We start from the raw sequence: 27,066 nt of genomic DNA, 5'->3' as shown, positions 1-27,066 counted from the left end.
TCTGTTTAATTTCTGAAACTCCTTCTGTATTTCCTGTTTACACAGATAAGAATAAACAACATATGCAAATCATTTCACAGGTGGAAAGATGTTCTGTACTCAATAGCTCTTTTACCACAGTACGCGTTATGTTACATCTTTAAGCATCAGTTGAAGCATTCTGAAGTCTGTCAAAATCGTAAAACAATTACCAAATAGTATTGGTGAAACTGTTACCTGTCCTGGATAAAACAATAAGAAAATAGGTGGATCTACACTTTTAAAAAACATTCCAATTTTAATGTGATACGGAAGATATCATTAGTAATTAATGACCTTGGATGGTCTGTAAACTAAAGATTTGTAGAGGATACACGTTCAGTCTTTTCTTTCCTGCTTGGAATTAACTTTTACCTACTAGTACATTCCATCGCAGCCACTTTATGTAACATAGCTCTGTACTTTTTACAAAGGCTCAGAGTGTTAAAACCCCACTGTGTAAGGTTATGTAGAATAGATAGTTCTACCAGTTCTGGGGGAAGGGAAGGAATTTTCAGTAGGATGCTCTGTTGTCATTGTTGCTGTTTAACATAAGGGACCCACCAATCAAATGTCCTGTTTTTTTAAAAAAAACTTGTTTTTCCATACTGTAGTTTTAAACAAATATATAACTTAAGAAAATGAAGGTAAAATATAATTTGAAATTAAGACAGGATACACTTTTTTTCTGTTTCTTTCTCTTACCCATTTTGTTTCAGACACAGAATGATTAAAAATGGGAGGGAATGCCAGTCAGCACATTATCATCTTGCACCAGAGGGAAGGGAAACAAGCTGGTAGTGCTTGATATAACATTTATATAAACAAGATCTAGTACCTGGTTAAATAAAAAAAAAACTGAATTAATTGTCTCCCAGATGTTAGATCATAAAGACAGAATTACGTACTATTGTCCCAGGATTTGGGCCATTGAGGCAGTAACAGGCTGGGATTGATTGGGTTATGCAGATTTCCAGGATGGTGTCAATGTTGCCTCTCAAGGGGGGCAACTTCAGTTGCTCTAATAAATACAATCTAGCAGGAACAGTCAGTAAGAACGGTCATTCAGGAAGCAATTAGGTACTGATGCTTGGAGGTGTGAGGAGTCGCTGAGCCAGTTTTAGCCAGACCATGTGAGGAAGACAGAGAGCCAAAGAGTGAACACAGAAATAAAAAGAGCCCATAACACCTAGGTCGGGACTCTCACCCCTCAAACAACACAAGCTTCCTCCTGATAAAATAATGAGCAAACCTGTTTCTGAGAGGGACAGTGGAAAACCCCCTGAGGGGGATTGGCTGAGGGGAGGAATAAAACCATCTGAGCAAGAACAGAGTGCACTCCAGATTCCCCCAAGACCCTGGATGGTTCGGGAACTGATGACTATGGGGGACACTGGCATTGGAACAAAGGTAATGTACAGGGACTTTTAATACCTGAAAGCAAGGAACAAATAAACAGGCCCAGCTAGCAGATACAAACTTAGGGGAATGTAATGCAGCCCGCAGAGGATTCCTAGTGTAACCTGAACGGAAACTGGGGAAATTCCTTCAAGTGGGCCACCAGAGACTTTACAGATACTAAGAAGAACAGTTCGAGTTGCCTCTGTTTGGTACCTTACAGAAAAGACTGTTGTCCCTCTGGATTCATTATGACCCTTGAAAGGACCTTTTGTTGCTGTGAATGCTGTTTTTGTTGTGTCTTTGGGTGATAGTGAATGTAGTTAGAAAATAAAAAGGGCACTTATATGACACAAATGCTTGTCACTGGTCTGTGTGTGTGTTGGTGATTCTGGTGATAAACAGAACCTGTGGGAATGTAAAGGGGGCCTAGCACCCTGTTTGTATTAGGTGGCATAGTTGTCCATGAGGCAGGAACATTCCTTACCCAAAGGGTTCACCTTACTGTGACACTATCTCAACGTCCTAGAAACGCCTGACCTTCTACTGTAAAGCTTTCAGTGCTTTGTTTGTGTATATTCCAATTGAAGCGGGGGCAGGGTGTGTGGGGAAAGATTTAGGTTGCAATTGAATTGGGGCCCTGTATTCTTGTTTTCTTTCAAAGCGTTTTCTTCCCTCTTAAGCTTCTGTTTTTCAGCCTACACATGCTTGTTCAACTCCCTACATGAATTCTCTTTCTTGACTGAGAAAGCTTTAGAAAACTTTACAACCATTTTTATTTTCAACAAGTTGTAAATATGACATTTACAACTTTAGGCATTTTTATTAATTTTTCACTTTAGCGTATGGAGGATGGTCAGCTGTCACTACGCTGGGCAAACGTTCCGAGGTCAAATTCTTCCAGCACAGGGGTACCTTTAAAGCGGAGACGACGGCACCTAAATTTTTTGGCGCGCCTTCTCTTTAAAGCCCTGGCCAAATATGAAGACAGTACGTACAGTTATAATTCAAACGGAATTAAAAACTACACATCCCAGTTACCATGGTGGTGCTTGTGATCATTGCGTTTAACCAACGAAACAGGGTGAAACATCAGTCACATGACTTTGGGGCAGAGTTTCGAAAGCTTAACCTATCAGCAACAAAGCGAAATTTACACGATAGGCTACCTCAAACTGTCAGTTACACGACTGTGTATGTCGCTTAAGCCACTCCTATTTGGCATTTTAGTTATGGAGGCGAGAAGACGCCCCCCCCTCTCTGGGTGCCTGATTTGCCGCCATCTTTAATCGCTTCGTGTCCAAATCGCAGTAGCTACGCGTACGAAATAAAGTTCATCCCAGCTACAAAACATATAGATTTTTGTGGTAAGAGGGAGCAAAACATCAGTATTTACTGCTATTAATTACTGTACGATTTATAGTTGAAATCTGAGCCTAGATATAAAGTTAAAATCTCGACAAAGCAATGTAGGAAATACAGAGAAAATAAATCCTTTCTGACATCTAAAATCAGTTTCGATCAAGGTCTCTAAAACGAACAAGAAAAAGAGGATTTTCGGAGGGCAATTACGCTGTATTTATATAGAGTAAGGGATTTATGAGCAATCTAATTTCTTGTTCGTTTAAAACAGTGAAATGACAGCTGCAAAAGATCGCACCAGAAACAGCACTCTCTCTGCCTGTCATAGACGTTCAGGAAAGGCTGAATGAAGTCATGGTGATCAATAATAACAGTTGTAGGACAAGAAACAAAAGATAGTGAAAACTTAAGAATTTTAAGGCTAAAACTCAAATTCATTCTACAAATTAAGCCAAAGAAAATTCAGGACGTTAAAGTGCTAGAGGTGTAAAAAAATACAAAAATGCACATGAGCAAAAAGTTTTAGAAATGGAGCAAACAGAATAAAAGCCATGCCTATAGTGCAGAAGAGGGATGCAGGAACACTTGCTTAGATATACAAAAAAATCACAAAAAGGTGTATGTTACAAAAGAACATGTAAACATGTACATCAATTTCCCTTCGCGATCAATAGTCTTATCTATAAACATGAAACAGAGTGAGGAATCAGAAATTAGCATGCATAAAAAACAGAAATTCTGTCAGTGAGCCCTAAATGAATTAATAGCAACTATGGTTTCATGGAGGGCTTCTCAGATAGTTGGGCATTTAGGTAAACTGCCAGGTGAAAGGACTTGTAAACATATTTTGTTAAAGCAAGTCAGTTTTTTCCGCAACACATAAAAGACATTTTTCCAAGAAAGTTTAGCCTTTGTCACTAATGAAACCACTAAATAAAGACATAAATATAGATTCTTAAGATTTGTTTTATTTAATGTTGGTAGCAGGATGAACTGTCAGGTTGAGCTAAAGTGTATATTTTGTCGCAGAGTTGCTACAAGATGTTAACAGTGAAAAGGGTATTTAGAAATGAGTTATTTCAAGATGAAAATTTTCAGAATAATTGCAAATCTAGCAGGATAGAGAAAGCACAGAAAACTGGCAGTTAGATTGATCAGATTAGTATGAAAAGTCATTTAGCAAAGGGAATGAGAAGAGTGACAAACTAGTATACTTTAGATCTTTTTTTCTGAACCAGGGAAAATCTGATCATGTTTCCCTATAACAATAATAAAAAAAACTTTATTTTATATATTACCATTAAAGGTGGCATCTCAAAGCAATACGGTAGATGTAAAAACAGATAAAAGGACCACAGATTACAAAGTAAATACATATAAGAAAGACAAGCAGTTAGAGGTGCTACCAAAATTAGAAAATGAAAAGAAAAGAAAGGTTCTGAGGTTAGATTTAAATGCACTCAGGGTACGTGACTGATATCACTGGGAATACAAATTGAGAGCTCTGGGGTGCAGCTAGAGAAGACCCTGTCACCCACAGAATGTAGATGTTCTTGAGGACAGCTAGAAGACCAGAGTCAGACGGACAAAGGTGGGGGAGTAGACAGATAATAAGCCATATACTGTAGGTACAGAATGAGGATGAGGAATTTGAAGTTGACTCGAAACCTGATAGGTAACCAGTGCAAGGACTTGAAAACAGGTGTAATGCATCCCTGATAGGATTCTCGCTGTCATATTCTGAACATATTGAAGATTGCTCAGTGTGGATTTAATTTCCCCAGTGAACAGGATGTGCATTTATTAATTCTAGGAAAAAAAAGCCTTTCTTAATTTCTCTAGTTCTTAGTTTCTCTAGTTCCCCTTTAAAATAAACTATTATCCCACAATGCAGAGTATTAAATGGCCAGTATTTACACATGATATTTGTGATTTAAAGAAATTAACACAAGCAGCTTTTGGGGATTTAAGTGTTGGCTGAGTTATTGCAGGATAAAAGACTAGAGATGTTGGTAAGAAGAAGATAATTTTGGGAAAGCTATGGAATACACTGATAACAAGAACACTTCCTAATGGGGTTAGGCATACTTTTGATGAAGATGATGAAGTTAACAGACTGTATGTTTACATAGATACTGAAATGAGAATTGTATTTTAGATTTTGTGCAGTTACTAGTATTGAACTGTGTGTTGGATGCACATGAATTGAAGGAATGGGCAAACATAGCTGATGCGGATCCACAGAGCCAGCATATTAAGATGTTTTTAATTAGAGGTAATTTGTTTAAATAACTAGGTATGGATACTGATGTGCAAGAGAGGTGGAAAGGCCAGCACTATAAAATATTTTATTCTCAGTGAGATGCTGCCATTTCATAGTGGGTTTCTAACACTGTGTATAGTTCCATCTATTTCTAATCTCTTTATCCAGTACAGAGGATTTGGAGCCTATCCCAGTAAGCAACGGACACAAGGCAGAATACACCCTGGACATAGCGCCAGTCCATCACGGGACAGACAGACACAAACACACACACACCAGGGCCAGTTTTCCCATAAACCAATTAACTTACCAGTATGTTTTGGAGTGCAAGAGGGAGTCATATCACACATATGAAGAAAAACCATGTAACCCAGAGAGAACATGCAAACCCCACACACACAGGATGGCAGGAATTGAATCAAGGACCCCAGTGCTCCAAGATAGCAATGCTAACCACTTTGCCACCATTATAAATTTATGGATATCTTAGTTATCTTTCTAGTTCAGAGGTTTGCATGCATAATTTAATTTTGAAAGGCGCTGAGACATCAGGTACTACTGTTGTATTTATGAAAAAGAAACAAAACAAAAAGCATACTAACAACTGTGCCATCTTACTCTTTAGTTAAAACAATTTATTATTTATAAACAGTTAACATTGTTAGCAAAATATTTTGAATTATATTTAACACTATTTCTTCTTTAGTTTTGTATTTAACTCATTATATGATAGTCAGATTTAATGTATATTTGAACAATGAAAATATATTTTTACAAGATGCGGGGGAAAGTGCAACAACTTATTTCAGTGCTAAATTTAATATTGATTGCTAATAGTTTATGCTAACACCTAACTTTCTTAATTAGGTGTAATTAAAACAGTGAACTAAGTGTAACATACCATTCAAAAATACAATCGAGAATAGTTTTGTGGTGTTTGTATGGATGAAACGTTTCTAAAATGTATAACGTAACAAAATTAAAGACGATTAAATTCTGTAATCTTTCCACTTGTAATGTCATTAGACAGAACAAGAAGTTTCTGCTTTGTCTAAGGATGGTATCAAAAAGTAGTCTAGGTGGTGAGAAAGCTGTGCTTATTGATAATTAAGTGACTTAAAAGTAAAAAGAAATGCTTCATATTGCTTGATTAATTTTAAAAACTAAGTTATAAATGCAGACGCGATCACTGCCATAAGCGCTCCAGGCAGTAGAACGTTCGTTCTGTACTGCTGAGCTCCGCGCCTCCTCCCTCTCTCGGTGCCGCGCCCCTCTCTGACGGAGCGCAGTGGGCGGTACGCTATTTTCAGAGCCTCTGATTGGGAAAAAAAGACCTGCTGATGAGTTTCACACAACAGGAAGAGAAAAGAATGGGATTTTTTCTCTTCGAAACGTGTGTTGTCTTTATGAAATTAGTGTATTTTAAACGTTTAATTAAGAAGTAAAAACCTTATAGCGTACACAGAGATTCTGAGCTGATCACGAGGAAGAAAAATCACCCATTTTTCGCGCATAAAAAGTGGTTTTTAACTCTCGAAACCTATTTTTATAGGTTTTAAAGTCGTGCAATGTCTAAGTTAAGCAGGAACACATCATTATATCTCATTTTTTATTTCTTTTTAAAAAAAATTAAAAATCGTTTGCCCAGCCTACGTGTCACGGAGAGTTTCCCCCCCCTTCCCCTACACAGACAGACTGAGAAAACAATTGAGAATTGTTTACTATCCAGCCATTGCAAAGGGCTCAAGTGCAGCAGCCACAAATAAATAAAAAATAAACTTTTTTTCTATTGATGCTAACTGTAACAAATTGTCACGTTTCACATCGTTGCGTAACAATCACGACATTCTCATCTAATCAAAGGTTTGATGTCTTTTTTTTGAAACCGTGATCTTGACATGCAGGTGTGAAGTAGAGTTAACAGGCTCAGATTTAAAAGGTTATTAATAATCTTTTCAGTGTCGCATTAACATTGGAATGTTCTTACAAGTGTAAGAAGAGGCGATACACAACATGTCTCTTCTATGACTCTTCAGTTTACAGAGAAATTCTGCCAGGTCCACACAACATTGTCCAATAATGGTTCAGGTGGGGGACATCTTAACGACAACTTTTCTATCCTACAGGATGATCCCTCCACTGGGGCCCTCTTTTCTTACCACCCCATCATCTCATATCGCCAACCACCTAATCTGGGTAACCTTCTTGTTCACAGCTCCCTCGACAATCCTCAGCAACCATCCACACCAGGCACTTTTCCTTGTAACAGGGCTCGCTGTATCACCTGCAAGTACATATCTAAAACCACACTCATTCAAGACCCCTCAGGACAATTCCGGATCACTCAGATGACATCTTGTACCTCCAGCAATCATGTATACTGTATTGCTTGCAGTAAATTGCAAGCCATTTACACTGGGGAAACAGGAAGGAGACTCTGAGACCTCGTCGGAGAACATGTTAGGGCTGTGAAGATTAAAGATCTCTCCAAGCCCATTGTTTCTCATTTCACCTCTGACGGCCATGACCACTCTAATCTCTCCGTCTGTGTTCTCAAAGATCGTTTTCCGAACTCATACATCATAAAAACTACAGAAACCAAAATTATCCTGCAGCTAGGATCACACCTTCCACTCTCTTAATGACAGGCTACTTTTCTTCTAAATTCTCTCTATTCATTGTAGGTTTCATTTCATACCTCTCTTCACCTATCCTGACTTCACACCTCTTGATTGGCCTCTTTTTCTGTCCCCTGCTCCTGCCGCTCGCCCCTCCTCTGTCCAAGCTTTTGTTCTCCAGCTACATTACCTTTGCTTACTCCCCTGTCTTTCTCACACCTGAAGATGGCTCCAGGGCTGAAATGTTGTGTTTTTTTTTCTTCTTTTTTCAGCATGGAATAAACCTATTACTTTTTCCATTGTCCAATAATACTCTTCTTGTGTCTAATTTCCAGGGAGTAACACTGTTACAAAAGGGAACATCCTATCAGTCCTTGACTATGGTTCAACAGTACATATGATGTTTGGTGGAGTTCCAGTGTTCGCTTTTCTGTAATCTGTACAGAGCCATGACTTCTCATCAATGTTTGGTACCAATAAACAGGAGGGCTTCACAGAATTTGTTCTTTGAACTCAAATTTGCTCCAGTAAATAATGTAGTTTATCACCTTCTACAGTGCATCTAGTTTAGCAGGATTTGCGCGATAAGCACATTGTTTAATGGTGTTACGTCCCAGTGCGTGGTCTATGTGTGTTTTGTTTTTATTATGTTCTACACTGCTGACCTTTGATTGTTCTCCCTCCCCCATTGGCCCACCATTACACCACTGTTCCATATGACATCATCATCAATCAGCCTCTCAGCCAATCAGATTGCATCTTATTCAGTATATAACATGGAGGTTTTCAGAAAGGAGAGGCCTTTTGTTTGACTTCGGTCCTGTTTGGTTTCACTTTGCTTCATTTCGCTTTCGCTTTCACTTTCGCTTCGGCTTTGTTGGTTTGTTGGTTTCTGTTCGTTTTTTTGCACTTTCGTTTGTTTGTGTTTATCCTTGTTTTGCCATTACCTTGCCCTAAGGTGTTACTTGTTCAACCTTTGTGTTCTTTTGTACCCTGTTCCTGTTGATTACTCTCGTTTTCCCTTATTTGTATTCCTAGTTCACTTGTGTTTTTGTGTGAACTTTTGTGTATAAGGTTAATTTAGGTTATTGGGTACATTCTACACACTTAGTTGATTTTGTATTAGTAACACTAGTTTAGTACGGGTGAGTGCCATTTGTCTTGTATGGTTTTGGGTAGTCAGTGGAGGTGAGCTAGGGTGTTGAAGACGCCGAAGACCGTGTGTTTCTTTTGTAGTCAGGTTAGCTTTCCCTCACTTTCTTAGCCAGCTCCATTTTGTTTGTTATTTTCTTTTCTTTGGCACCACTCTAGTTCCTTACCCCTGTGTGTTATCGTGTCTTACCATTTACTTATTCAACTTAAAATCATCACTTTTGCACCCACCTTTGTTATCACGCTTCCTAGTCCCTCACCAGAACCCACCTGCTTCCCAAAGAATTATCCTAAATGTTACACCCCTTTACCCCTAGACACTTGGGGTCGTAACAAATGGGGATGACATTACCCACGTCTATATCACTGTACAACACAGGTTTGAGTCGAAGTGTCTGTTAATAAAAAAGAGCGCCTTCCAATACATATAACTATTGCCTGATTTCTTTATCCGTTTCAGCTAAATGAGGGGAATTAAATCAGTAAGAATCTCAGAATGTCAATTGTAAAAATAACCCTTCTTCCCTCATTTGTTAAACTTAAAGAATTTTGCAAAAAAATCCTTAATCACAAAACCATCACTTAATTTATCCAGATACACAAATTCACACCAGAGCCAACAACAAGCTATAATAGTGGACTATTTTATCTATTCACTGTATAAGAAACAAACCAAAAGTAATATTCTGATCGTGCTTTGAACCATTGGGTGCAGCGCTTTGTTTATTACCACTAAAAGGACAATAAACGTTTTTTGAAAAGAAATGGATGTCAAAATGTTTCCAAAATGTCCACCTGTGATATTTTAGCTGGTTAGTTTCACAATTCCATATCAATATAACTATCAAGTGATGTTAAATCACTACAACATTTATCTTTTTACAATAACAGCAAGTGCTGTTCTTAATATGTATTCTTAGAAAAGGATGACAAATGTATAACTTTTTATGAAGTACAGAATATAAGCTTAATAATGTTAGAACAAGACTGTCAAAACCCACTGTAAGTTACCAAGTTAAAGACTTTGATGCATAAAATATTCATGAATAGTTAAATTATTTATGATAAAGGTTGTGTACTTTTGTCCAACTGAGCAATCTTGCTTTTATAAAATATACCGATTTTTTAATGTTTAATGTTTAACATGCTGTAATACAGTTTAAAATTATTGAAAGTCTAAACAGTATACAACTGAAATTCTTAATTGGAAAAAGATTGTCCCTCTGCAGTGACCAGGATTCGTAACTGGGCGTTTTCTGGCGACATGAAACATTAAGCTTTATTAGCTCCACCTGGCGGTCTTACAAGGTACTATTATCCCTTTTCAAAAAACATGCGGTACGTTTCAGTGTGAGGCGGTGTGTTGCGCAACATCCACCGCGTTTCAATGCAGTGTACCACGCTCATCTTGAATGGCTGGATCTGTATGACTCTAGGTTACACCTTAATGTAAGTCAAGTTACAGGATGCAACACATTCATTCAACTGACTATTCCCTTTTTTGTTATACAGATCCAGCAATTCAGAATGCATGCTGGATAATTTAGTACACTGCAGTTCTCATTTGTGGATTACCGCACCTTTGTAAAAAAACGTCTTGTTGGACTGCACTACTTTGTAAAACCGTGAGGTGGATCAGTGAAAGCTTAACATGGTGTGTTTGGCTGCCATTTGGTCTACCCGAAAATGCCTGGTTTAGAATCCTAGATAATGTTTTTTTTAATTCATAGAATTTAAGTTGTATACTGTTTAGACTTTTATTACTTTTTAAATTGTATACTACAGTATTTTAAATATTGAATTAATAAAAGCTTTAATGCAAATTTCAGCAATGCATAATCAAGGCAATTTAACTTTAAATTTTGATTGTGAAAAATATATTTCACACATACTTTACTGGATTTGCTTTAAAGCCATACAGTCTCATATGTAATATATACCTAATGTATATATACAGTAGATAGTAGTGGTAGCTAAATATAAAAAATACAAAGTATACACAGTATTCTACCATGTTTTGCATCCAGGTCTTTAACTCTGTATCTTGCAGTGGTTATATTTGGAAAGTTTTCTTGTGCTTGTTTAAACTATATAACATTTATATACTTCATAAAAAGCTATAATGTTTTATCCCTTTTGAAGAATACGTAGTAAGAGCACTTGCCGTTATTGTTGTAAAAAATTTAATACCACACAATAGGGATGTAAGGTTAGTTCCTGTTGTAGTTTTTTTCAGTTGAGCAGTTTTAAATGTTTTGAGTTGTGTGTTCTATGGTTCAGTTACTGGATAAGTTCACGTGGGGAATGTGACTAGGATGGGGAGATGAGGAATTGAGCGGGAGAGAATGCAGAGTAGTAAAGGTGGCTTTTCTGTAATAAACTGCAAATGCAAATATTTATATATATATCTGTCTCCATCCAGTTCCCATACCAGCATCTGTAAACATTTTGCACACTTGTGAGCTCACACCTGAAGAAGGCTCCACGACCAAAACATTTTTTCTTCTCTTTTAAGCATGGAATAAACCTATTACTTGTTCCTGTATATACAGTTTATTTATACGGTATACGATCACACGTGTACGCTTCTGTCTGTGGATCTGAATTCATGGGATTCGCTTGTATAGAACGGGATGAGACCCAGTGGGGCTTTGTTTTGATTAAACTATGAATCAGTCCCTGAGGCATACTGTCCAAATTTCAAGAATTCTAAAAAATAAACTTTTGTTGAGTTTGCAAAAAAGAAAGGGGTACCTTTTGAGAGGTTGTGTATTGCTTGCAAAATAGCTGATGCCAACAAATCAGCTTCTTTGCAAGCAGAGCACTACTGTTAGGAACTCCTGGTGGGAAGATACAAGGATCCTGTGCAGACGCAGGCACGGGTAACAGATGAGGCAGGCGGACAAACCAAAACGAGATGCAAGGTCGTAGTCAAAAGGCGAAAGACAAATCGTAATCCAGGAAGATCTCCGGTAGCAAACAGTCCGAGGCAAGAAGCGAGGTGCAAAGTCGAAAAGGCAGAAGGGGAATCCAAAAACCAGAATAAACGAGGTACGGGGGAAAAACGCCAGGTAGAGCTCTCAAGGAGTAGACTCAATACCAAGCAGCGGGAAGCAGGTGAAGATGGTATAAATAGCAGTGCGCACTGCACGGTGAGAGTGCGCAGGTGGTTTAACTCGTGCGGCGGCGTTTGTTAATAATCACCCGCTGCTGGGGCTGATTAGCTTGCTTACGAGTTGGTCTTGACTGCCTGGTGGTTGTGAAAACTACTTCACAAAGGGTACATTTTGCTTGAAGAATTTAAAATCTGGCTGTACTGTAGCTTTAATTCATTGAGCAGTAAGTCACCTCCAGCTCTGTTAGCAGAGTTTGTGTTAACATACAGCACCCTTTTGAATGAGTTTTTATCACCTTTGTCTGTCCAGGGGTTGGGGATTGAGAAGAGTGATGGAGAGTGAACTAAAAGCCCATCAGCACTTTTCCTTCCCCCTAGTGTGAGGTGATTATGCGCTAGTTGGCTAGCACAAAATAATCCCTCCTGAGCTCAGCAGGTGAGAGAAGGTAGGGAGAGAGAGAAAAAAGTGAATCCTAGCTACAATACATTAATATATTTTTGTGGTAAGGGGAAGCAAAACATCAGGATTTGCTGAGAGTAATTAGTGTAAAATTTATTGTTGAAATCTGAGCCTAAATATAAATGAAAATAAATGCTTTTTGACATTTGAAATCAATTTCGATCAAGGATCAAGGTCTCCAAAAAGAACAAGAAAAACATTTTCAGAGAGAAACTACTTTGTTTACCTAGAATAAGTAATTAGAAATTTGAGCAATCTGATTTCTTGTTCATTAAACCAGTGAAATTTCAGCTGCAGAAGATTTCACCAGAGACAGCACTAGCTCTGCTTGTCATAGACATTCAAGAAGGGGTGAATTTAATTATGTCAAGTGCAATAATCTGTAATAACAGTTTAAAATATACATAGATTAATTTAAAGATTCTGAAACCTTCACAATTAAAAAGCTCTGTAAGACAAGTAACAAAAGATAAAGAAAAACTTAAGCTTGTCAAGGCTGAAGCTAAAATTTAAAAAAAATAATAATTAAGACAAATTAAAATTTAGGACATTAAAATGTTAGAGATGTAAATAAATGTTGAATGTTTACTTAGATACTGAAATAAGATTCAACGTATTTTAATTGTTTTATAATCAAAACATATTAAACGTAAATGTATTTTAGATGTTGTGTCGTTGCTAGCATTGAACTGTTTGTTGGATGCACATAAATAGAAGGAATAGGCAAAATGCTGATCCATGGAGCCAGCATCTTAACTTAAGATGTTTATATTTAGTGCAACTAACTAACTAACCTATAGATACTGATGTGCTAGAGAGGTGGAAAGGCTGTTTCCTTAAGCCAACACATATCCTCAGTGAGTAATTGCTGCCATTTCATAGTGGGTTTCTATCACTGTGTAGTTACATGGTGTTTTTAGTTCCATCTATTTTCAATTCTCTTTATCCAGTATCAGAGGGCATATGCACAAACACATTGCCAATTTATCCACAATCCATTAAACCTGCCAGAATGTTTGGACCACAACAGGAAATCAGATCACCTGAGGAAACCCATGTGAACCCAGAGAGAATGTGCAACTTCCACACATACATTACCCCAGGAATTGAACCTAGGGCCTCAGCACTGCAATGCTAACCTCTGTGCTACCATTAGAAATGGATGGTCATCTTTTAAATTAAAAGATTTGCATGCATAATTTAATTTTGAAAGCCACTGAGACATTTGGTGCTACTGTTGTATTTTTGAAAAAAGATACAAAAAGTATGCTAACCACTGTGCCACCCTATTCTTTAGATAATACATCTATTTTTTAAACAGGTACTTGGTTAAACATTGTTATTAATTGTTGATTGTTCAGTTAGTAAAATGTTTTAAATTATATTTGACCTTCATTTTTTATTTTATAAGTTTGTATTTTACTTGTTTTCTGATAGATTTAATGTATATTTGAACAAAGTCTTGAACATCAATAATGTGGAAGAAGTGCAACAATGTATTACAGTGCAAATTTTAAAATTAATTATTGATTACTAATAGTTTATGCTTACATCTGACTTTTTTATTTAGATGTATGGAAAATGCTGAACTAAGTGTGGCATAACATTCAGAAATGCAATCGAGAATAGTTTGTGGTATTAGTATAGATGACACTTTTCTAAAATTTATAAAAAAATAAAAACGTGATTAAAATGTATAATCATTCTGTGTATAATGTCTTTAGGAAGTACAATAAGCTCCTGCTTTGTTTAATGATGGTTTCACAAATAAAACTAACTGGTGAGAAAGCTATATTTAATGATATGAATAATAATGAGATTATTATAGTTCAGTTTCAGTGATCTTTTTAATACCACTTTCTTATTCTCGATTATAATTATAATTCTATAATAAAATATCAATTTTGATTTAAGGCTTGTTGTAAAGGCTTGTACTTAATTGCCCTATGGAGATTAATAAAGTATTTTGAATTGGATTGAATTAAACCAGAACTGTTTTTACCCCCATTGCATTCATGTTTTTAATATAATTTAACATCAAACACGTTGTGATACATAAAAATAAGTTCATAAAAGGAGTCTTTGTTGGTCCAACTGCAACAAGGCGCTGCTTAGAAATGTAGCTGAAACGAAGAGGTCAAAATGTTTCCAAAGTAATCATGAGTAAATGAGTCAAAAACAATTGATGCAGACTTTTACAAAGAAATTGGAATACAGTCATGTTACCAGCAATATAAATATATTCTAGTTAGATCCTTAAATTGTTAATTTATTAATAATTATTAATTTATTTAGTGGGAATAACGACAGCAAGTATTCATAGAAAAGTTAAAACATTCTAGCTTTGAATAAAGTATATCAACTTATTATCATTAGAACAAACACGTCAAAACTTTTCCAAAACAAGTACAGAAAATGATCAGGTTAAAGACTTCAATGTATAAAATGTTTACGAATAAGGTGGAAAACTGTTGTGTATTTTTTTTTTATTTTAGGTATCATTACCAGCTATATATAGTATGTATAATATATTTATGTTCCTAAATTAATTTTGTTTCTGACATTCAAAGATGTTATGCTGCTATTATTTTAATGCTCAGCTACCAAAATGTCCCTTTAGTTGTAAAATTTCATATTAAGCAGAATTAAACATACACATTACAAAGATGAAATGAAGCAATCATTTCACTAACATCTAATGCACCACAAGTGTCTCCTCTCAATCATTTTTGGCCCGTGAATCACATCGCAGTAACCTGCAGCCCCATTCCTGTGTTACAGGGTTTTACCACATATTCTGAATCGCTACATCTGTAGATGAAAGATGGATGAAAATAAGAGATTCATAAAATTATTTTCACAGTTGTAGACTGAATCTATTATTTGTTTGACATTGGACATAAACACATTTGCAAAAAAAACAGAATTTGTATTTTAAGCAAAATCCACCATTTCCAAATCCATTAAAAGCAAAATTATGTGAAATAATGTAAAAAGTATACTGAAATAAATATTCCCTTTTATTTTTGTGACATCACTACAGTACAAACAAAAACATTTAATGTATGATAACAAAAAGTTGTCCTTAAAATCTAATAAAAATGGTACTCTAAATTAGTGAATTAAAGGAAAATAATAATTTAGTGACTTCTTGTCAGGAATAGACTTCAGCTCCCCAGCAATCCTGTATTGGATAAAAAGGTTAAAAATATGGATGGATGGAATTTATTGACTGAAAATCTCCAAGGGTACAAAACTCCACATACCCTAAACTTTTTAACTGGAAAACCTTTTTCCCATTTATTTGGTCAAATTATTCTGATGTTTATTGCCTAGAATATACTTGTAGAATGATGAGCATTATCATTTTAAATTCAGGACCCGTGGCAAATATTCTGCAGGAAGCATTCCTCCCTCTCGTCACCAATAAGGAGTGCCAACAGCTCATGCCTGAATACAATATTACACAGAGGATGCTGTGTGCTGGCTATGATGAAGGAGGAGTTGACACCTGCCAGGTATGACTTTGAAATCAATTAGTTAAATAAATATTTCTAGTTTTATTTCTTATTTAAAGTACTAAGTATGTGTATGTGTCTTATATATAATATTTGTGACCCACAATAGGGTGCAATTTTGTAACACAAACAAGTTTTTATCACTACCCCTCTCTGGGTCTAATGATCATTCTTCTTTTATTTTATATAAAAGAAAATCAACCAACCTATCCTCCTCTTCTAGCACAGGTAAACTATACTGATTAGCTACGTGTTGTTAATTCCAGGCTTTTTTATATCTTTATATCAGTGGTTCTTTATATCATCTTTCTGGTCTGTTTGTTCTTAGACCTCTCCACATCTGTTTTGTACAGATGATTGATTCACCTAGTTGCGTCATCTGTTGAGGCAAGAATGACAAATCCCAGATTACATACATTTCACTGCTTTAGCTCTCTCCACTTTACTTGACTTATTACACAGACTCTTCAGGTCCATAATTTTGATGGGCAGAAAGTCAGAAAGATTTCTACAGATTTGTGCTCTGGGCAACTGTGGTGTACTTACTCACTGGAGACTTTCCATCGTGTGATTAAGGCTGACCACCCTTTTCCTTCTCAGAACTTTTCTGATCACCCGTGATAGAGGGGGATTCCATAGTACTTTCAGGTGGTTCAGATCCTCGATAATTTATTCTAGTGTCCTCTTTACTCACATGTTCCATGTCCATTTGATTTTCTTGTGTCCTTTGGTAACCCTCAGCTGCATATGACTCTTGCATGGCTGTCTGTTCCAGGGCTTCTTTAAGGAGTTCATGATTCTCTCTAGAGACATTAGATTCAATATCCTCCATATGAATAGTGGAGCTTTTAACTGGCTATGTAGTATGATTTTCAGATTCTCAGCTGTTTCTAATACGCAACACCCCCAGAGGACTCGTCATTCCACCTTGCATTCCAGCACAGTTCCCAATTAACCCATTTACCCCAGTCTATTTAATGCTGCTTCACACTCTCCCCTGTGCTCAGTATTAGGTTTTTCCTGGCTAGAGCTACTGCTACTCTCCTTAATTACTTACTATTTGGTTTTTGTCCAACTACATCTCCTGGTTTTGGTTTTGATAGTTTTGTTCTCGTTCTGGTTTTGACTCAGGGCTTCCTCATGGCTTACAGCTCTGCTTCTGGTTTTTGTACTTTTGCACCGGCTTGTTTATCTTCGTCTTTCAGACCTCGGATTGTTCTATAGACTACACCTTCGGAGATCACCCTAGTTTTCTGCATAGGGTCCTCACTACTTTTCTCTAACAGTTTCACTGTATTTTTATCTGAGTGTGTGTACTACACTATGAATTATTTCTTTTCAGCATTCCCATGCATCTTGTTTGGAACCTTTAAGTTGACACTGAGAGCTGGGCAAGCAAAAAAAACCTCTTCTAGCAAATTGGTGGGCAAAAATAAACAAGAAGCATTTTACTTTTGCAAAATAGAGCTCTCGAGTTTCCTACAGTAGATGGGGAAAATAATACACTGTTGTTTGTCGACAGATCTTTTCCATTGTTTGAAAAAATAATGTAGATTTTCTGTTTTACTCACTCTCACATGTTTGTGGAATTATCCCTTTCGGATGTTTCTTTATGGCACAAAACTGTGATTGAGGATACAGAACACCCACTAAAGTGCCAGTACCATTACATGTAAACTCCTCCAATGTCATTAGCATAATCCAGGATTTACTACCTGATCAAATTCACTGTTATTGATCTGGTAGTTATTACAGGAAGTGGTATAGAGTTGTTGGAGGATATATGTTTAACATAAAGTTAGTGCAAAGTGTGGCAATACTAATACATCTTTGTCATAAAGATGGCAATATCTGTACATTATCATATTGTACAGATGCAGCCATTCAAAGTGCGCGGTACAGACACGTACCGGAGGTAATTGGCTACGGCGTCGCGCATCGTGACGCAAGATGACGCGGGGTACCGCGGTAAGTGATTGGTTGACCGACACGGGCACTCGTGGTCCGTTGGTCTGTCGTAGAAAGACTTACAGTACAGTAAACGTCTTTACTGTGCCCGTTGTAGATATAGAATTTTACCACTGAAGGGAAATCTTAGTAATCTTAAGATTTTTATATTTATGTCTTTATTTAGTGGTTTCGTTAGTGACAAAAGCTAGTGACCTTTGTTTCATTAGTGACAAAGGCTAAAAGGGCTTTTATGTAAACCATGTTTGCTATTAATTCATTCAGGGCTAAAGTATGTTCATTGTCTTCAAATGAAAGAAGGGTTCCTTTCGCCATGGTCGGGTTGAAATTAGAAGCTTGCCACGCCCGGACTGTTACACCAACGTATAAGCATGTTAAAACGATTTCATTGAGGAGCCTCGCCTTTCTTAACTAGTACTGTACTTACTGGGTTTTTGAGGGGGGGGGGGGGTGTCTTTCGCTGGAAATCTCGCCTGCTTCTACTTTACGAGTACAACCCCCTCTCTGCCGGAGTGCTGGCTGTGACGAATTAAACCGGTTTCACAGGTATTTTCAAAGTAGGAAGTACAGTGTTAACTGGTAGCTAGGCTCCTCAATGAAATCGCTTTAACATGCTAATGCGTTGGTGTAACAGTCCAGGAGTGGCAAGCTTCCAATGTCAACTCGACTCGATTGGAAGACAATGAACGTATTTTAGCCCTAAATGAATTAATAGCAAACATGGTTTACATAAAATACATTTTTCCAAGAAAGTTTATAATAATACGATCTATAGTTGAAATCTGAGACTAAACATAAAGGAAAAGCATTTTCAGAGAGCAATCACGCTGTGTTTATGTAGAAAAGGCAATTAGGTTTATGAGCAATCTAATTACCTATTCGCTTACCTATTCGCTTATATGCCAGCAGCCATATCACCCTGCAACTCACAACTGGCAACCCACTGAAGCTAAGCAGGTGTGAGCCTGGTCAGTATCTGGATGGGAGACCTCCTGGGAAAAACTAAGGTTGCTGCTGGAAGAGGTGTTAGTGGGGCCAGTGGGGGGCGCTCACCCTGCAGTCCATGTGGGTCCTAATGCCCCAGTATAGTGACGGGGACACTATACTGTAAACAGGCGCCGTCCTTCGGATGAGACGTAAAACCGAGGTCCTGACTCTCTGTGGTCATTAAAAATCCCAGGGCGCTTCTCGAAAAGAGTAGGGGTGTAACCCCGGTGTCCTGGCCAAATTTCCAATTGGCCCTTACTAATCATGGCCTCCTAATAATCCCCCTCTATGAATTGGCTACATTACTCTGCTCTCCTCCCCACTGATAGCTGATGTGTGGTGAGCGTTCTGGCGCACTATGGCTGCCGTCGCATCATCCAGGTGGATGCTGCACATTGGTGGTGGTGGAGGGGAGTCCCCATTACCTGTAAAGCGCTTTGAGTGGAGTGTCCAGAAAAGCGCTATATAAGTGTAAGCAATTATTATTATTATTATTAAAACGCTATATAAAATAAAGTTTATTTAGAGATGAATGATCAGTGTCGCAGTTTAAATAATTTTCGTAGGAGGGCTTGGACAAATTCCAAGTGCATTTTTGCAATTTACGTTGCATTGTCCAATGTGCTGTTGTAATAAAGTTTAGAATACAGTTAGTCTAAACTTTATCAGCTTTATTTATGGGTTGCAATTTAGAAAAAGTCAAAAACCGCACTCAAAATGCAATTTAGAGCTTTCTGGCAAGAGGAGACACCCAAATTATAATGTAACATGCCACTGTTTGTGCATGAACAAAGTTATACTGCAATTTTCCTTAGATACACGATTAAAAAAAATATTTTTTTTGAATCCCAAATGGAACACGCTCCATTAGAATCAGCACTTTTATACAGTATATCGCCTTTAAACACATATATTTAAACACGTGTTTACGATTTAAATCAAAACGCGATTCAAATCAATATAAATGTTTATTTTGTAACGCATAGGTGACTATTCATTGTTATTAAAAAGACTTAAATTGAATCATGTTGTGATATTTAGAAATATACATTTGTTTGGTGCAAGTGCGAGAAATGTTTGTTAAAAAATAAAGTCATAGTTCCATGGGATTCAATCACAGACCATGTGACATGGGAGTCAGGAAACTAACACACAGCGCCACCGGATTTGATAATGCTATAAAAACGCTATAAAATAATGTGACTAGGCACAGAACAAGTTTACAGCACAGTACAATAATAAATGCTGACCATGACTTTAGAAGCATAAATTGCCTTACACTCAATTTAAACACAAGCTGTCTTTAGCCCTCTAAGCTGGTTCATACAGAAATGTAGAGATCCAGGCTCAGAACACACAGCTTCATTAGCGAATACATATGCAGGACAACTAGAGAAGAAGTTTTACAGAGGATGGATTTTTAGAAACATTTGGATAGTTTCACAAGAATCAGACAAAGGTTTAAGCATGGCTTGTTCTAGATAAAACTGCAAAAAAAAAACCAACAACCCAAAATGTACTTCTTTGCGGCTCTGTTTGCCCAAATCATATATTCACAACGTGAAATTTAGAAAATAACATTACGTAACCAAAATCCACAATATGGAAACAGAACCTGTGTAATTGTTGATAGATGATGTACTCGTAACATTTTTACAAGACGAACTACAACATTTAAAAAATGACTTGTATGTATCTCTAATCAATCCACGGCGACATTGTTAAAGCAGAGTCCCAGCACAAAACGAAACTAAAACGCCCTGGGCAAACCATTTTGCACTTCTTATTAGTTGCTCAAAAGTAATTTGACCGTATGAAATGCATAATATAAACCTAGAAACATATACGTGAGCAGTATTTACGTAGTATCGGTGTTAAGACATACCTCTCAAATACTGTAAATCAAGTTAAAAATATCTCAAGACCAATTCTGGTCATAATGAAACCGTGTTTCGTGTATGTTTTCTTTAAAGTACCAAGACCAGCCATATACTGTATGTTTATGTTCCAAAATTAATATCGTTTATGGCCTTCACATGCGTTGCAGTATGCTCCTATTCTTTTTATGCTCAGCTACTAAGATTTCCCTTCAGTGGTAAAATTCCATATGAATATTCAATACTTAAACGGGCACAGTTAAGACATTAAATATACATATACATACTGTATACAGTACAGTTCGCATAAGGTAATATGTTTATGTTCCTAAATCAATCTCTTTTATAAGCATGTGAAAGACATGGTGAATCGATTCTCAAAAATTACTGTACTTTGCATGATTGGAAAAAAATGCGTGATTGCGAAATGCTATGGTGTTACTTTTACAAAGACGGTCAATGAAAAAAGGAATCTGGACCAGGGCAATACTTTGAGTTTACACTTACAGCTTGTCCAAGGTCATTCATTATTAATACTATTAGTAATATCTTCGTTAAAGACTTTGATGGCAACAGCTCAAACATGAGAGGTTGAGCTTTATTAGCTCCACCTTGCGGAAATTCCGGATACTATTATTTTGCTAGCGGTATTTACCGGTAACTCGCGATATTTACTGGTAACTCGCGGTAGACTGCGTACAGCGTACCGGAAAATAATGCGGTATCGCCTGCACATTTTGAATGGCTGCATCTGTAGGCATCCTCTCATGAAGCACCAGTAAATGTAGGGGTTTTGTGCTTAAATGGAACAATTATTAATTGTAGCAGTAAGTCACAAAATGATTCTTTTGATGGTATTAGAATCAACCTTGTGGGATAACTCAAACAACGCACACACACAGATACTAATACACGAGAATACATTTATTAATACATAAAATGTGCATAGCCAGCAGCCATATCACCCTGCAACTCACAACTGGGAGCCCACTGAAGCTAAGCAAGTGTGAGCCTGGTCAGTACATGAATGGGAGACCTCACGGGAAAAACTAAGGTTGCTGCCTGAAGTGGTGTTAGTGGGGCCAGCAGGGGGCGCTCACCCTGCGGTCTATGTGGGTTCTAATGCCCCAGTATAGTGAGGGGGACACTATACTGTAAACAGGCGCCGTCCTTCGGATGAGACGTAAAACTGAGGTCCTGACTCTCTGTGGTCATTAAAAATCCCAGGGCATTTCTTGTAAAGAGTAGGGGTATAACCCCGGCGTCCTGGCCAAAAATTCCCCATTGGCCCTTACCAATCATGGCCTCCTAATAATCCCCATCTATGAATTGGCTTCATTACTCTGCTCTCCTCCCCACTGATAGCTGATGTGTGGTGAGCATTCTGGCGCACCATGGCTGCCGTCGCATCATCCAGGTGGATGCTGCACATTGGTGGTTGTGGAGGGGAGTCCCCATTACCTGTAAAAGCGCTTTGAGTGGAGTGTCCAGTAAAGCGCTATATAGGTGTAAGCTATTATTATTATTATATAAATATAACAGATCTTATAGTGAGGCTTAGCAGAATACAAAAGGCATATACTGTATTAAATCACAAAAAGTTAGAATTACCAAGAGGAACATACATTCAGTATATCATTCATTTAGACCATTTCGTATATGAACTTGGTTACAACTTCTACACTAGATACTCAAAAGCAAGTACATCACTCATAGGAATTAAATTGATATCAACTGGTGTTGAGGTAACAATCGAATTCTTGAGCGGTAATGCAGAATGTTGAATACTCATCCAATCTGTGTGGATTCAGATCTCCTGCAGACACAAAGAACAGTGGCAGGCTTGTTGTTGTGTTCAATCGGTGCTCTCTAGCTCGGTGCCAGGGAGTGCTGTTGCGGAGAGATCTCTGCTGCGATATGCTGCTGATGCTCTCTGAAGACCAGCTAGTTAGTGTTGGCAGAAACTAGCAAAGTTTGTGCACAGGAGAAAAGTGACTGCGGGTCCAAGCAGGTCACACTCTTTAGACAGGAAGAAGACCGGTTCGTTCCTGATGTAGCGCTAGTTCTGAATACTTATATTCAGCTGTCCACGGTTCCGACCGTAGTTCACTTGTTGATCAGGTGAGCGTTCACAGTGGGTTCACGAGAGCTAACCTCTGGTGGATCCTTTAGTTACGCGCTGGCAACCTCCGTTCTCGACTCTTAGAACAAAGTGTAGTGTGCTCTCTGAAGGCACCAGTTCTGTAAGGTTTGGGCATTTACTGGGACAATTAATAATTGTAGCAGTAAATCACAAAATTGGTTCTTTTGATGCCTTTAGAATCCAACCATTCGATATAACTCAAACAACGCACACACACAGGTACTTATACACAAGGATACATTTATTAATACATAGAATATGCATATAAACCTAACAGATCTTATCGAGAGGGTTATCAGAATACAAAAAGTATATATTCAATAAGTTACAAAGAGTTACATATATCAAGAGGACATACGTTCAGTATATCATTCATTAAGACCGTTTCGTAAATGAACTTGGTTATAACTTCTACATTAGATACTCAAAACAAGTACATAACTCTTAGGAATTAAATTGATATCAACTGGTTGGGATAGCAATTGAATTCTCGAGCTGTAATGCGTTGAAGTTGAATACTCATCCAATCTCTGGGGACTCAGATCTCCTGCGGGCACAAAGAAACAGTTGCAGGCTGTTACTGTCCAATCCGCGCTCTTTGGCTGGGTGCCAGGCTATGCTGTGCGGCTTGTGACGGTGCGCTGCAGATGCTCACTGACCGGCTAGTTAGTGTTGGCTTTAACTAGCAAAGTTTGCGCACAGGAGAAAAGATGTCTGTGGGTCCCAGCAAGTCAGGAAGAAGTCCGGTTCGTTCCTGATGAAGAGCTAGTTCTGAATATTGATTCAGCTGTCCACAGTTCTGACCTGTTCACGAGGCCTGCTGCTGGTGCTAACCTTGGGTGGATCCTCTGGTTACTCTCTGGCAACCTCCGCTCTAGACTCTTAGAACAAAGGAAAGTTCTGGCACTCAGACACACTGGCCGTTCCGTGGTTGTCCGGGCTGAGTCTCAGGATGGTCAGGAGGCGCGCTGCGAGAATGTCCTGCCCTTGGGAGCCTTCTGTTCCTGGGCCGTCCTGCCCTGGAATTCTCCTTTGAATTCCCTTTAGAATAGTCCACAGAATTCTACTGAATCCTCCTGAATCTCTCAAGCTCTCTGTGTTGCCTGTTTTTACCTGGAGGAACTTCAGCTCGTTGATTGGCTGAAAGTTCCATGGGCATCAGAGTCCCACGTGGGTTACTCGGCCCTACCAGTCCCTGATTGGTTGATCAAGGTGAGATATGAGTCACTTACTCCTGACACTTAGGAATGCAGTCCAGATGTCCATCTGGCACTCCCTAGACAGATAGGTGCCAATGGATGACCATTGATCATGATAGCCAGGCTTAGCTAAGTGCATCCCTCTTTGGGAGCTGTCCCTTATCAAAGGAAACCTTAAATCAGCCTGCATGAATAGTTTCTCTGTGGCTGCACCACAGAGATGAACAGAGATGGGACCATTTGGGAAAGCTCAGAACACTTAATTCTTTCTTATTAATAAGCCTCGCCGCTACAAAAGTAAAGTCCTGGCACTGGGACACACTGGCCGTTACGTGGTTGTCCGGTCTGAGTTTGAGGATGTCCAGGAGGAGCTGAGTCGAGAATGTCCCGGAGGCGCGCTAAGGAAGCCCTGCGCTGCCTGTTTTACCTGGAGGAACCAAGATTGTTCATTGGTTGAAAGTTTCATGGGTATTCGAGACCCACGTGGGGTTAACCTCCCCTACCAGTTCCTGATTGGCTGATGATGAGTAACAATGCACTCTGACCTTGTAAACAACTTGGGATAAGACTCTCCCAGAATCCCAGACTTTAAGGCACCAGAGATGACCATTTGTTATGGTGGTTGATGTGTCTCAGCCTTGGGAGCTGTTCCTTATCAGGACACTCTATCAGCTAGAAAAACACCTTAATTGTGAACCAAATGGAATGGCCTCTCTTTATCAAGCACCACTGAGATCAGGGAAAGAGAGACTGGTAAGGGAGCAGCAAACTTAATTCCTGTATTTTAATAAGCCTTGCCGCTACAATATTATAATACTTTATATCATTTTATGAAAGACATTATTTTGTTTTTTTTAGGATGAAAGTAAATTATTTTCAGCATGTATTACCATCACATAGAATAGTGACTACTGAATTGCCTAGGTAGTTAGGGTTAGTGACTCAGTTATTATTATTATTGTCGGGAAATTTGTAATGATCAAATTATTTATAAATGGTCATGTTGTTTACATTTTGCTGTTCCACATTTTCTATTCAAAAAAATTAATTGAATGAGATATCAGCTTGATTTTTCCAAGAATTATTTGGATAAGCATTTAGCTGACTGGATAGCAGGATAGGAGATACATTCAGTGAGACTAGTAAAGCCAGTATGCATTTCCTCAGTTGCTATACAGTATCAACATTATGTACTATTCTTATTTTACTTATGCTTGTTGTGCAAATAATATTCTGTCTATTTTTTTTCCTCCCTACAATCTAATTAAATAAATAAATACTGTGATACCCAAGTTGCATGTTGTCTTTCACAGGGTGACTCAGGAGGTCCTCTCATGTGCCAGGACAAGACCGGATGGATGCTAGCTGGTGTGACGTCTTTTGGATCTGGCTGTGCTCGACCACACCGCCCAAGTGTGTATGTGCGTGTCACAGAGTTTTTGGATTGGATATATAAAATACAGCTGTAGATACAAAGATTTTCTTCCGGTTCATCCTGTTGTTTGAAGTTTGCAGGAATTCGGGTTCCATAATCACAAGACCTTACCTTACAAAATGGAAGTTATTAAATGAAGATCATGAGGAATGAAGACAACGAAACCACTTTTGCCCCAGCTGTTCTAAATGAATGATTCCCTACATGATTTCTCAAAAGATATATATACTGTGCTTTGCAAAAGAAATCAGACACTTCCATATTGTGAAATTACAACAATTATTTTATTAAAAACTTGAAATTCTGAAATTTCAGATTTTAACAGGTAAAATAAGTTAATATCAGCAAAAACTGAGAAAGAGTAGAAAAATGTAAAATAACGATGATATTTTTCTCTTTTTCTATGGAAGTATAAAACACATCCTAACTTTGTATCTTGTATTTCATCTACACCGCTCTGTATCTGCAATGTCTATACATGCTTAATGTTATTGTGAAACTGTCTTGGTGTGAGCCAGCCTGGATCAGTGTCCCTGGTTGAGCTGTCATACGTGGCATCACAAAATATTCTTATGATTTTTAATTAATAAAAACTCATAACTTGTACTAATTTCCTTTTTTAACTTGTAAGATCTTCCATTTATTTAACTTACTTTTCATTCATTTCAATCACCCTCAAACTGATTGAAATCCTTGATAAAGATACAGCCTTTTTTATAATAAAATTGCATTGGTAATGAGCATTGGTAACAAAATTGCATTGGTAACAAAATTATAATGATCAATAATTGATTCAATGGAATCTACAAAAATAATTAATTTCTTAAATTCTAAAATAATTTTTGAAAAATTAAGTGCCACAATTATTAGCACCTCTCTTTCAGTACTTTGTGCATCATCCCCTTGCAAGGATAACAGCACAGCCATTTTCTATAATGTTTGATGATATTGGAAAACACAGTGGGAAGGATCTTATTCTACTCCTCCATACAGAATTTTTCCAGCTCCTTGATATCCTCTAGACTGTGCTTATGGACTGCCCTCTTCAATTCCAATCACAGATTTTAAATGGTGTTCAATTCCAGAGACTGAAATGACCATTGCAAAGTGTTGGTTTTGTGGTCAATATCATTTCTTTGTGGATTTTGACGTGTGCTTGGAGTTATTGTCTTGCTGGGAAAACCACTTGCAGCCACGTTGAAGCTTCTTGACAAAGGCAAACAGGTTTTGGCTAAAATGTTCTGGTTCATGATTAGGTTAGGGTTCATAATACTTGGGACCTTAATAAGGCCTTCAGGACCAGTGGTATCAAAACATCCCCATAACATTAAACATCCACCACCATACCATACCATATCGTATAATTTTTTGCATCATTTTTTCAATGCCAATACCACTCCTGGTGTACATGGCCAAAGAGCTATATTATTTTAGTTTTAATCTTCTTAATTGTTGTCCTAATAGTTGGCTGTTTAGCTTTTATGTATTTGTGAACCCACCAACAATCATTTTGATCCTCTCATTTATGAATTCCTACCTCATAGTGATTTTGA

The 27,066-nt window shown here is 37.7% G+C and overlaps 1 protein-coding gene across 1 annotated transcript in view; it reads left to right on the top strand.

Moving 5' to 3' along the window:
• Positions 1–26,047, top strand: part of LOC138239189 (enteropeptidase-like) — a 64,389-nt gene extending 38,342 nt beyond the window's left edge. Inside the window, exons 5-6 of the mRNA XM_069190219.1 lie at positions 15,765–15,904; positions 25,392–26,047. Of these exons, the coding sequence (XP_069046320.1) occupies positions 15,765–15,904; positions 25,392–25,547 (296 nt within the window). The 3' untranslated portion in view covers positions 25,548–26,047. The remainder of the gene's footprint in view (positions 1–15,764; positions 15,905–25,391) is intronic.
• Positions 26,048–27,066: the final 1,019 nt, after the last annotated feature.

The sequence above is a fragment of the Lepisosteus oculatus genome, chromosome 5 (assembly GCF_040954835.1).
Source record: "Lepisosteus oculatus isolate fLepOcu1 chromosome 5, fLepOcu1.hap2, whole genome shotgun sequence".
In the NCBI taxonomy this organism is placed as follows: Eukaryota; Metazoa; Chordata; class Actinopteri; order Semionotiformes; family Lepisosteidae; genus Lepisosteus; species Lepisosteus oculatus.
The sequence above is the reverse complement of the archived record's forward strand: the minus strand, read 5'-3'. Positions and strand labels throughout refer to the sequence as shown.